Raw genomic sequence first — 12,342 nt, 5'->3', positions numbered from 1 at the left:
GGGGGCCTGCCCCCAGCCACGCTGTGGAGGCTCAGAGCAGTTGCCCCTCTGTGGTGATCTCTCAGGCTCCGGGCTGTGCCTGTGTGTGGTTCTCTCAGGCTCAGGGCTGCGCCCAGCCCCTCCTCCTGAGCTGGTCATGACCATTACAGAATCCCAGCCTCATTTGCATATTACCTTTTATATAGATAGATAGGTAGATAGATAATAATCAGAGTTTACTGTGTCTCCCTCCTATAGCCAAAAATAATCATGTTAACCTGACCCCAAAACCGTAACTATAATAAGCCTCGCTCCTGTAAAGTAAAGGAGTATAAAAACAGCTTACACTCAGGAAACCCTAAAATGTCTGTATCTGTGTGAGAAGTGAAGGAAAAAAACAAAGTATCCGCCCAGACTTGAGGAAGTAGGAAAGACATGGGACAGACCACGTGATCTCAGCACTACTGACATCATACAGGGTATCCACAGGCTCAGGCCCTGCCTGTTAGGACTACATGATTTAAATTATATACATTTGTCAAAAGATGTGACTCAAAAATAACCAAAGATAATACTAAAACTATGCTGGAAATGTTATAGAAAATGGAAAAAGCTAGAAAATGCATCTCAAGCTTTAAATACTAACCTTTCTACAAAGCTTTATAAAGAAGAATTATCTCGCATTTCAAGCAACTGTGGTGCCCTCAGCATCCCAAATTCAGGACTCGCTCTTTAAGAGACATTCCTGTTACAATGTGGGATAAATCAGGGAACCTGGTGGCACAAAGGCAGTCCTTGATGGGTTTGTCCAGGTATACCTACCAACTGGTGACGTCACTTGATTCTGTTCCCTGGTGCTTCTTCTAAGGGAGACACACAGGTCCTCTCATCCTTCCACTTACTTCTACAAATAATAACAATACAGTTGCCCACATCCATCCCAAAAATCTCCAGAGACAATTCTACAGCCTCCATCAGGCAGTATGTTCTGTTGCTATCTTCCTTCCAGTACATGGTAGAACATATAGGAAGTTCAGAATTTTCTTAGACAAGAATTTCCCGTATAAAGAAATTCTATTTTAATTTAGGACAAGTATTTAAATATTTTTCCTAAACTGTTTTTCCTTAACCACTTTAAAAAGAGAGAATTTTGCTGAAACCGGTTTGGCTCAGTGGATAGAACGTTGGCCTGCGGACTGAAAGGTCCCAGGTTCAATTCCAGTCAAGGGCATGTACCTTGGTTGCGGGCACATCCCCAGTAGGAGATGTGCAGGAGGCAGCTGATTGATGTTTCTCTCTCATCGATGTTTCTAACTCTCTATGTCTCACCCCTCCTCTCTGTAAAAAATCAATAAAATATATTTTTTAAAAAAAAGAGTCGGTACTCTCTTTAAATAAATAAATAAATAAATAGAGAGAATTTTACAAGCCTTACTTCTTTTCACTCTCAAAGAAATTATAACTGCAGAACTGTTATTAAGAGGTCATATAAATCTCAATGAAAAAGTAGCAATTATTACAAATAAGTTTTTATGTAATAGTCAAATTAAACCAATATTTGGATGCTATGAGAATCTGTCACATAAATGACAGCACTCTATCCAGATATCATAATGACAGAACAATTTTAAAGGCACAGACCTATATAATACATTAAAATAATAATCAGTAGTAAGTATATTTTGGCAAGGAAGGGTAAATACATTTTTCTAATGCCACAGAATTTTTTTCCAAAATAACTTTTTATTTATTTTTTAAATATATTTTACTGATTTTTTACAGAGAGGAAGGGAGAGAGATAGAGAGCTAGAAACATCGATGAGAGAGAAACATCAATCAGCTGCCTCCTGCACATCTCCCACTGGGGATGTGCCCGCAACCCAGGTACATGCCCTTGACAGGAATCGAACCTGGGGCCTTTCAGTCCGCAGGTCGACACTCTATCCACTGAGCCAAACCGGTTTCGGCCCAAAATAACTTTTTAAATTGTTAAAAATTGACCTTAAGCCCACTGGTGTGGCTCAGTAGTTGAGTGTCAACCCATGCACCAGGAGGTCCTGGTTCGATTCCGGGTCAGTGCACATGCCCAGGTTGTGGGCTCAATCCCCAGCAAGGCGTGTGCAGGAGGCATCAGATTGATGCTGATGCCATGTTTCTTTCTCTCCCTCTCCCTTCCTCTCTCTCTCTAAAATTAATTTTTAAAGAAAAACATTAAAAAATTTATTTTAAAAAAATTGATCCTAAGAATTCCAACTCTTTCTTTCGGAAAAAAAAAACATAAGTAACAAAAATACAGTAGCTTTTGGAATTCAGTGAATAAGACAATATGAAAATTAAGCCACATTTTTATGAACCTTACAATTAAACACCATGTATACTTTAATAGTGTCAGGAAAAAAAAACTGGAGTAAATTTTCTATAAATTCTCACTAAGTGTTCAGTAAGATTTAAAATGCTGTTGTAAATGATCAGAAATTTGTTAACCTGCTTCCAAGGGAGCCAGACTTCATTAATGGCCTTAGGTTGGAGTAGAGGGCAGTCAAAAAAAAATCTGATCTATCGTCAGTGACATACTGACGCACTTGGACTGAGGAAAAGCACATCTTTCTCTGCAGTGAGTGTTCCACGTCAGCTAGAGCATGGAAACACAGACAGCTTTTCCCTGCAGCATCTGTTGCTAATTGAAAGGGACTAGAATTACAAAATTCTAGTCAATTTCTCTCACCAGCTCTTGCTGTGTATAAAGATTTTCTATGCAGGGGCCAAGCATTAGTCTTCCACTACAGCTGATGACTAAAGAGCAAAGAGAAACACAGAAGAAAGAATGTTTTTGAATCCAACATTATATGGAACCAAACTGCGAGAAGAGGGACAGCTAAGCATAACTTTTGTTAGGTTGGTAAATTACCATTCTATAAATACAACCATTCACCTATAAAGGTCTATTAATGTCCTACTTAACCAATAGTATATGTCTTCTGTTTGGGTAGTTTCTTTTTTATATAAATCTTCAAGAGTAACTGTCAATCTTATGCCAATTATGTCTTTTATTTCTAGCTCCTAGACACAGTGCCTGGGACACAGGAGCCACTTAATAAATGTTTGTTGAGTAAATATATCAATCATGTGTTTGGTAGCACTGTTCATTCAAGGCTTTCAAAGCACCTAAAAAGGCCTCATCACATTCATTTCTTTAGGTCCCACTGGGCACTTTTACATGTGGCAGGCTAGGAAGTTTCAGGCGTGATCTAAAGCGTGCTCTGTCCGCTGGATGAAACAAAAGTCGGGTGAGAATGGAGCCAGGCAGCTGATGACTGCAGTAGTCCAGGCAAGACATGACGGTGGCTGCAGAGGCCCTTTCCAATGCTCCCCTCTGCAGGGATGACGATCCCTACATTTAGTTTGTTCTGGCACAAATGGCATATGGCAGAGGAAAGAGCTAAAAAGCCCTGGGGGCAGGAAGAAGACAGGGTTGGGAGGTATCCGAAGGTTTCCCCTGCCCCTTTTCGATGTAAGGAATCCAGGCCCACAAAGACATGAAGTGTGCTATAAAAAGATGTAAGCTGGATCTAATATCTGGCTGCTGGCCTGATGACATATTTAGTATCCATTCGAAATTTTATTTAAATGTTGTCAAAATCAAATTCATTTACGTGCACTGTAGGACAAGCACACTACCTAGTTTTCTACAAAGTTATTATTTTAGGTTCTAGAGGCCCAGTGCATGGATTCGTGCACCAGTGGGGACCCTCGGCCTGGCCTGCGGAGACTGGGTGGAAACCAAACCAGCAGTCCAACATCCCCTGAGGGGTCCTGGAGTGCAAAAGGGCACTCTGCAAAGTTGCTGTGGCTTGGCAGCTCCTGCGTTGAGCATCTGCCCCCTGGTGGTCAGTGCGTGTCATAGCTACCGGGCAGTCGGCTGGTCGCTTAGGCTTTTATAAAGACATATTTTTTTTTAAAGTTTCCACAAACAAGACTAAATGTTTCGAATGAAAGCAAAACTAAAAGCTACACCAACTATGAGAATCAAATTTCATTTTAATTCCAAGTTTGGATTGTTCTTCTAATACCTATAACCTAAATCATCAAAGTTTAGAAGTTTAAAGTTTAAAAATCTACTGGTGCACAACTGTTGAGATTGTGCCTTTGAAATAAGGTAGTCAAAGGCAGAAGAAATTTACTTGCCTAAGGTCTGTGCAGATCTCAATTCTCAGGGTGAGAGACTAACTAGAACCTGGAACTTGCATTTCCTACCCTAGCCTTTCAAATGGCCATTTTCCGCCTTTTTTCTAATTTTATCCTATTTCAAAGAATATTGACTGCCCAATTAGCATTTCTACATTGCATAAAGTCCTCCAACATTGTATTCAAATGATTATTCAAATACAGTATTTGTCAAGGAGGGTATCTGGACTGTTTAGAAGTGGCCTGTATCACCAGTTCATTAGATTATTATCCAGAGAAGGCCAATGACAGAGGCTAGAACTTTGCAGAGAGAAGTCTGCAAGGCGGGAGCTCTGCTGTCCAGGTGGCCAAAAGGTGATGGGAGGGGTGTAGGCTGGGTCTTCCTTTCATGCTTTCTTGGCTCATCCCACTCTCTAGCCTTGCTTTCTGACACATTAATTCAGTTGGTTTACAGGTAATTTAATTACCTGGAACCCTGGGCCTGTTTTGTTATACGTGGGGAACTGGATGTAGGTGCACACCACCGTCAGCTCAGTCTAGGCTTGACAAAATATCAAATTCTGCATTTCTCCCACTACCCAGCTCTACTCGTCCTGTTGTCGTGGTGACCTGGCAGCCATGTTCTGATCATTCCTGCAATTATCTGTTCAACTTGAGTCAAAACTCCTTGATTTAACTTGATTCAGCATTCCAGGCCAAGAATTACGTGTTCAAGATAGTTTATAGGTGTCATTACTATACTGTATTCTTGTGAGATAAAATGAGAAACGGGTAACTACCATATGACTTCTGGTTGACTGATTATAATTATAATTCTGAGCTCTATACAATCTTGCTTACTCTCTCACCCTGCATTTCTAGTAGGAAAAAAACCAACAGCATGCTCCATTTTCCATTGATCATATCAACAACAACTCCATTCTGAATAGCCATCGGGTGTCACAGTGTTACCCAGCCAACACCATTAAAGTTGATTGATGGGGAAAAAGGCTAACTGAAAATTGTGGCAATGACAGACGCAGCTCCCTCTCTCTGCAGCTCTGCTGCTCTGTTAGGTGGGCAGAGCTACATGCACTGCTAGTAAAGGAACTTCAGCAATTTCACTTGCTTTATCATCATTAATTTTTAAAGTCTTAGCATTTTAAAAGATTTGAAGAAGTATTTGTGAATAATTGCTTCGGAGGAGTAAGCCCTGGTTACTTCATGGAGATTCGAAATGACAATATTTCACATGGTAGAGAAACTGGTGATTTGGTCAAAGTAGCTAGCTAACAGTTTATGAGGGCTCCAGGACACATCCTACCTAGGGATGGATCCTAAGGGTCTAGTTCTAGATGCAAATGCATATTTAATCATCTTTACTTCAAAATGGCTTTGCCGGAACAACTAAGACTCAAGATGACTTGAAGCTCTTCTTGTTTATCCTAATAAGGCTCTATATTCAGGGCACAAGTTTCTTCAATATACAGGAACTGCATCAGGGGATGCTTAGTGTAAAATTTTCACTCCTCTATCACAAACTTGAAAAGTTACTGATTCTCCTTCAAAGGTATAGACTTCATTTTTATAACAATAGCAACTGAGGGCAAAACATTAAAAGTACTTGGTAATCATTCAAGGGAAACACTAAAACATTTACTATGAACAAGAAACCTACTGTTGCTGAAACCGGTTTGGCTCAGTGGATGGAGCGTCGGCCTGCGGACTGAAAGGTCCCAGGTTCGATTCCGGTCAAGGGCATGTACCTCAGTTGCGGGCACTTCCCCAGTTGGGGATGTGCAGGGGGCAGCTGATCGATGTTTCTCTCTCATTGATGTTTCTGACACTCTGTCTCTCTCCCTTCCTCTCTGTGAAGAATCAATAAAATATATTCTTTTTTTAAAAAAAGAAAGCTACTGTTGAAGTTTTGCGTAAGGATACATCAAATAGAAGAGTTACTGTTGTGAACTATAATGTTTAAGTATTAACCACAAATATTTTACTCTTTTAAAATTATTTCTGAAAGCTACCTGTTGGCCCTAGCTGGTTTGGCTCAGTGGATAGAGTGTTGGCCTGCGGACTGAAGGGTCCCAGGTTCGATTCCGGTCAAGAGCACATGCCTGGATCAATCCCCAGTAGGGTGCGTATAGGAGGCAACCGATCAATGATTCTCTCTCATCACTGATGTTTCTATCTCTCTCTCTCTCCCTTTCCTTTCCTCTCTGAAATTAATAAAAATATATTTAATAAATAAATAATAAAAATAAAAGCTACCTCTTGACTTTTTCTTCTTTCTTCTTTGGGGATTGGGGATGGGGAGAGACTACACCAGGAATATAGCCATATTTTCTAGTTATATCATTAGTATTTCCAAAATATACATCAATATTTGTTTGCTTTCTCTATCAACTTTGCATTCCTAAAATTAGACTCCTCATCCCAAAATTCTCAGATCTAAATGTTCCTCTTTAAACAATTTTGTTTGCTGAGACTGTTGGCATTCAAATTTTGCCCTATTCAAAGGCTGTCTTGGCTTTTTTCCTCTAAATAAAAATATTTTCCATAAATCCCTCATTTCTACAATATATTTTATTCCCCCCCACCCCACCCTGCCACTTCACCTGAGGACATGCTTACAGAGAGGAAAGGAGGAAGGGAGGAGGGGGAGAGGGAGGGATATCAGTTGCCTTCCGTAGGTACCTGACTGGGGATCAAACCCACAACCCAGGTATGTGCCCTAACTGGGAATCAAACCACAACTTTTCATTACATGGACAACATTCAGCCACCTGAGCCACTTCAGCCAGACAGGCTCCACAATACGTTCTTTATGTACAACTCCATGCATAAAAATACATATTTAGAAAGTCCCCCAAGTAAAATAATTATTTTAACCCTACCAATGTAAGACAAGAAATTAATATTTGCCCTTGGGGGTAAAATTCTTGCCTTAATAAGATGGACTTGAATTTTGACTAACTTTTGTATAAGAAGGAAATTAGATGATTTGACATCTATAATCTTTTTTATACTCAACTAATCTATTTTACTACCAGTAAAGTAAGTCCTGGAAAGTCTTAAGTAACTTGCACAATAAGATCATGCAATGAGTTAATGGCTGACATGGGACAAATATCAAGGTTTAGCAATTCTCAGTTCCATTTCAAAATTTTAAACTTATGATGGCCTCATGATATTTTAAACCACTCATGATCTGAGTCCTAGATCTAATTATCAAATACGTAACTATCACATAGAGCACCATGCTTAAAAAGCAACAAACTGTGTATAAAACATGTTTATGGAGAAGGGCATGGGAGACTACTCTCACAAAATATATTCATGGACTATTTGATAAAGTCAGGCTAGAAGAGCAAAGGATGGTAGTAAATAAATGTCATGCTCTAAAACTGAATTTCAGAGATAGTGTTCAGCATGATTTTTCTATGTTTCACTTTTCCCTGTCAGCTGTGAGCTGTTTCCAAGTGTGAAATCGCCTACGAGAGGAAGCAAAGCTGTCATTTGACATCTGGGAGCGTAGAGATTGGGATGTAGTAAAGAGCATGTTAGACTTCGTCAATTTATACATATATTCACCTATAAATGCTCAAGTCTAAAAGGTCCTCAAGCAAGACTGCTAAAAAAGACTAAGAAAAATATTTTCTTACATTTTAGTTTTTCTTAATACTTGAAATTTTATAACAAAAAAATTATTCTATATTATGATAAATAGTTGCAATGATAAAACACACAAAATCCTTTGCGTGCCTGTGTATGTGCAAATAGAAATAAAATCAGAGTAACTACAAGGAAGTCCTCTGAAGGAGAAGAATCAATTTACTCCAGTTTTTATTCTATAATCTCTCACAATGGAAAATAGAGAAGCCTGTCTAAAAGTCTCTTAATATAGCATCTAAAAGTCTCCTAATATGGAAACTAGACACTGTTATATTTGTATTGTCATGCTATACAATCTATTCCTACTTTGGGGACAATTTCTTTGCTCTTTTCTCTTCCTGAACTCCTTTCTGTTTCTCTGGTATGAAAGGAACCCATTTACCATGAATGATGTTTATTTAAAGTAAACCTTTCTAGAGAGTCATCCTAGATGATCTAAGGATACAAAGTGAACCTAAAAGGAAGGGCTTCTACTTTGAAAACAGGGCTGGGTTTGATCAGTGAATTCGTGTTCTCAGGACCCTCTTGATGGGCCTGCAGCTGCAGCCATTTATTTGCTGGCTTTTTCACAGATGTAGACAGAGAACACTCCACGGGTTTTTGTCTTTTTGTTGTTAGATTTGTTTTCTTTAAAATAAAAAGTCGCAACTTTTTAAGCTTGTCAGTATCAGACATCCTTGGCAGTATATATACATTGTTGAAATGACTGTCTTTTTAAAATCTAAGACCACAAAGTTGGCACAAACCTATACTTAAATAACAGAAGGTGATCATTTGCATTTCAAAATTTAGCTATCTTGCTTTTCCCCTCAATTAGACCAAAACATGTTGATTCACAGGTTTCTGTGTGTGTGTTTCTTTCTTTTTTTAAACTTATTTATAGAGCAGAATAATGGCCCCCCTGCTAGTTTGGCATTTGCTCAAGTTTCTGTCCATGTAAATTGAATCTGTTACTGGAAATTTTTTCTCAAAATATAAAGGCACATCATCCACAAGATAAAAGGATACATTGCTGATACTATAAAGTACAGGGCAGGTGGGTAATGTTTTTAGGACAAATGCGTGATAAGGATTCCCAGGAGGGAGGAGTGGTAGGGGTAGAGGTTGCACACTGTTTAAACAGAAGTGAATCGTTTTCACCGTAATCTTATGACAACTTTACTTTCTAAGCAAACATCATCGGCTTAATATGCTTTAGAGTTACTTGGACAATAATATGAAGGTTAGCAATGGGAAATGGAATGACAGGGAGGTGGGGAAGAATTAGTTAAACCCTTAATCTTTCTAAGGATAGATCAAAAGAGAACTAAGTACTCTATGTCCCCCTGTATTCACTGATTTGTGATTTTTATGCGTTGAAATACTAGTATAGTATCATTACTCCCACCTCTTTGAGGGAAGGAGGAAAGCCTACTTGTAGTTTTTATCAGTAGGACTGCCCTTCAATTTTGAGATGCAGTAATTTACAAATTTTTGCTCTAATTTCCTTTGCATTGTAAGCAAGGGGCAGGACTACACAGACTTAACTAAATCCTATAACTCTCTAGATTTAAGATCATCTAAATTAGAACACTAGCACTACTTTTCAGTTAAGGCCATTATTGGTTTTATTTTATCCTGTCGATAAGACAAATTAAAAAGCCCAAGGAATGAAGAGACTGTCCACATTGTTCAATGCAAGCCATAATACTAGGGCACTTTTGCAACTCATAAAGCTTGAAAGTACAATTCTTTTATGCAAATAATTAAAACAAAACCCTTCTTCAGACTACAGCTTTTTTTTTTTAATGTTAGTGAAGGACAATCTGGAAGATGAGAGCAAAAATCCATTAATGGTAGACTGCCACCTGCTGGTCAACTGTAAGAACTGTGATTTCGGGGGGGGGGGGAGCTTAAAAAGTAGAACTTGGATACTGATATATTAAATTCAGTATTTCAGAACACAAAACTGAAAGTTGTATCTATTAATAAGTGCGGTATGATTCTGTACCACACATAAACTCTAGGGAGGTCAACATGCTATAATGTAACAGTAAATATGACTGTACTTTAAATTGAAGAAAAATAATCTGCTGGAATGCCAAAGTACATACAACCCTACAGAGATTCCAGTAAGAAAGTAACAACACTAACAGGAAATAATGAGTCAGTTATAAACATTAAACAATGCTCCATAAACCTTTGGTTTTGATCTAAGGTTTATATTGCACTTGACTTCAAGGTTTAATAGGATTCTGCTTTTAAAAAATCCCCAGATTTAATTTTGATTCTAAAACCTCTAATTCATTATAACTAGTACATATGTTTATTTATACTGCTACCTAATATATTATTTCTCACCAAATTAGAAAAGAGGAGAGTCTGTTAAAAGAGAGAGAGAGAGAGAGAGAGAGAGAGAGAGAGAACTAAATAACCTTAACAAAGTGATTTTACTCTAAAAACATTTTTGTTATCCCATTAACTAAATCATACCAATAAGTCTTCAAAAAACAGCATAATATTATGTATTTGAGAGAAACAAGAAAATGTAAGCATGCTCTACTGCCCCTAAAAAGACATGAAAATGAAGAGCCCTAATTTGGGAGAAGAAAGAGTAAGGTAAGAAGAAAATCCAAATCACTGTTTTCAGAACATAAGTTTTAGGATATTTGCTCTGCAAGTTGAAAAACTTTGAAATTCCCCATTACAGAAATCATTCTTAGTAACTAAAAACAATATAGCTCTTTCCATCCTAATTATAATCATTTCCCATTATGCAGGGAAACAATGTTGGCATCAATAATACACTGGTTAGCTAGTAAGCACTTAAACACTGTATTAATCAACAACTAAGCAGATCATGTCAACATAATCAGCTTGAACCTCCTTTGAAAGCCGGTGGGGTGACAAATGAAGACACTTTGGCTATCTAAAGAGGCTGACTATTAGGCAAAAGGTGAACAAACTTTGGATTCTGACAAAGAGAAACTAATTCAAATACAATTCATATGCTTAAGTGACCTGTAGTTTTCAACAAAGGATCTGATACCTCTAGAAATAAATCTCTAATTAAAAGAATAAATACAGTAAAAGAAAGAGAAACACGTTATATCAAATATTTGACAAAAATAGGCTATTTTAAAACAAGAAGAACATCCTAAAATTTCTCAAAATATACAATGAGATCTTTAAATTAAAATCTGCTCTAAAATGTGAGGTTGGCGTCACACCCTTGCATTTTTTTTAATTCTATGTTTTATCCATATTTTTAGCCTTAGGAATTTTACCCATTTAATCAATTACCTCTCACATCTTAATAAAAATCATCCATTTAAAGAGGCTCAGGGTATTTAAAGTTCTTTCTAAACCAGGGGTGGGCAAACTTTTTGACTCGAGGGCCACAATGGGTTCTTAAACTGGACCGGAGGGCCGGAACAAAAGCATGGATGGAGTGTTTGTGTGAACTAATATAAATTCAAAGTAAACATCATTATATAAAAGGGTATGGTCTTTTTTTGAATAGTTTTATTCATTTCAACCGGGCCGAATCCGGCCCGGGGCCGTAGTTTGCCCACGGCTGTTCTAAACACTAAGGAGTTAAGACATTTCTAATGAGAAGTACAAACCCATCTAACAATAAATACACACACACACATACACACACACACACACACACACACACAAACTATGGACTATGTAATGGTTTCAATTTCCTTTTCTGAAGGGTTAAGGAGATAACCAAATCCAACATATATGTAAACTGCTAGTGACAAATACAACTTCCATAAAGAAATGAGAGCTGCGGACTACTTTTGCAAGCGAAACATTGTAGGAGATGACTCTAACCTGGGGCACAGTACATTCTCTCTATGGCATCGCTGTCACAGGAATCTTCAACCTCACTCCACCTGCTAAAATACGTTAGCTGAATGTGTCCTAAAAACAAAACGACAGGAGAAATCAAAACATTTTTCTCTTCCATTTTCTGCAGAAGTGAACTGTAATTACTCCTTTTGTAGCTAAAAACAGTATCATTAAGAATAATGGCATCATTAAGTACTAGAAGCTATTACTGGGGGTGAATTTGCTGCACTGATAATGAAGCTCTAGATAGGAAATGAAGATACTAATTACAAGATAAAACGCCTACTCAGTTAATTGGAAGCAACAGCGAATAAAAAGAAATGCATTTGCAAAAGTTCCTGACCTCTATCATTCAATAAGATGTTGTTTGGGTTCAAATCGCGGCACACAATTCCCTCTCTGTGTAAAGCATCAAGGGCTACCACCATTTCAGCTGCCCATCTCTGAATGCAGCCCTCTGGGATGTAAAACCTGGAGTGTAGTGCTAATTTTTTATCAAGGTCCTCAAAAATCTGATGTATCTCCTTGTCTCCTTCTAGTGCTCGCCCACTGGCTTCCTTAGTCGCAGAGTCTCTCTGAAATAAAGTCTGTTCTTCTTCAGCCAAATCATCAGCTTGGTCTGTAAACAGCAATACTTCCTCACTTTTTAAAGTGTCCGTGTCTGCATTGTATTCTTTA

The 12,342-nt window shown here is 38.0% G+C and overlaps 1 protein-coding gene across 1 annotated transcript in view; it reads right to left on the bottom strand.

The window, feature by feature from the left end:
• The window catches only part of RPS6KC1 (ribosomal protein S6 kinase, 52kDa, polypeptide 1), a 121,029-nt gene that overhangs the window by 13,347 nt on the left and 95,340 nt on the right, over window positions 1-12,342 (bottom strand). The window contains 2 exon segments of the mRNA XM_006772970.1: window positions 11,647-11,736; window positions 12,008-12,337. Coding sequence (XP_006773033.1) covers window positions 11,647-11,736; window positions 12,008-12,337 — 420 coding nt within the window.

The sequence above is a fragment of the Myotis davidii genome, unplaced genomic scaffold (assembly GCF_000327345.1).
Source record: "Myotis davidii unplaced genomic scaffold, ASM32734v1 scaffold362, whole genome shotgun sequence".
Taxonomy (NCBI): Eukaryota; Metazoa; Chordata; class Mammalia; order Chiroptera; family Vespertilionidae; genus Myotis; species Myotis davidii.
Note: the sequence above shows the minus strand (reverse complement) of the source record. Positions and strands in the feature narration are given on the sequence as shown.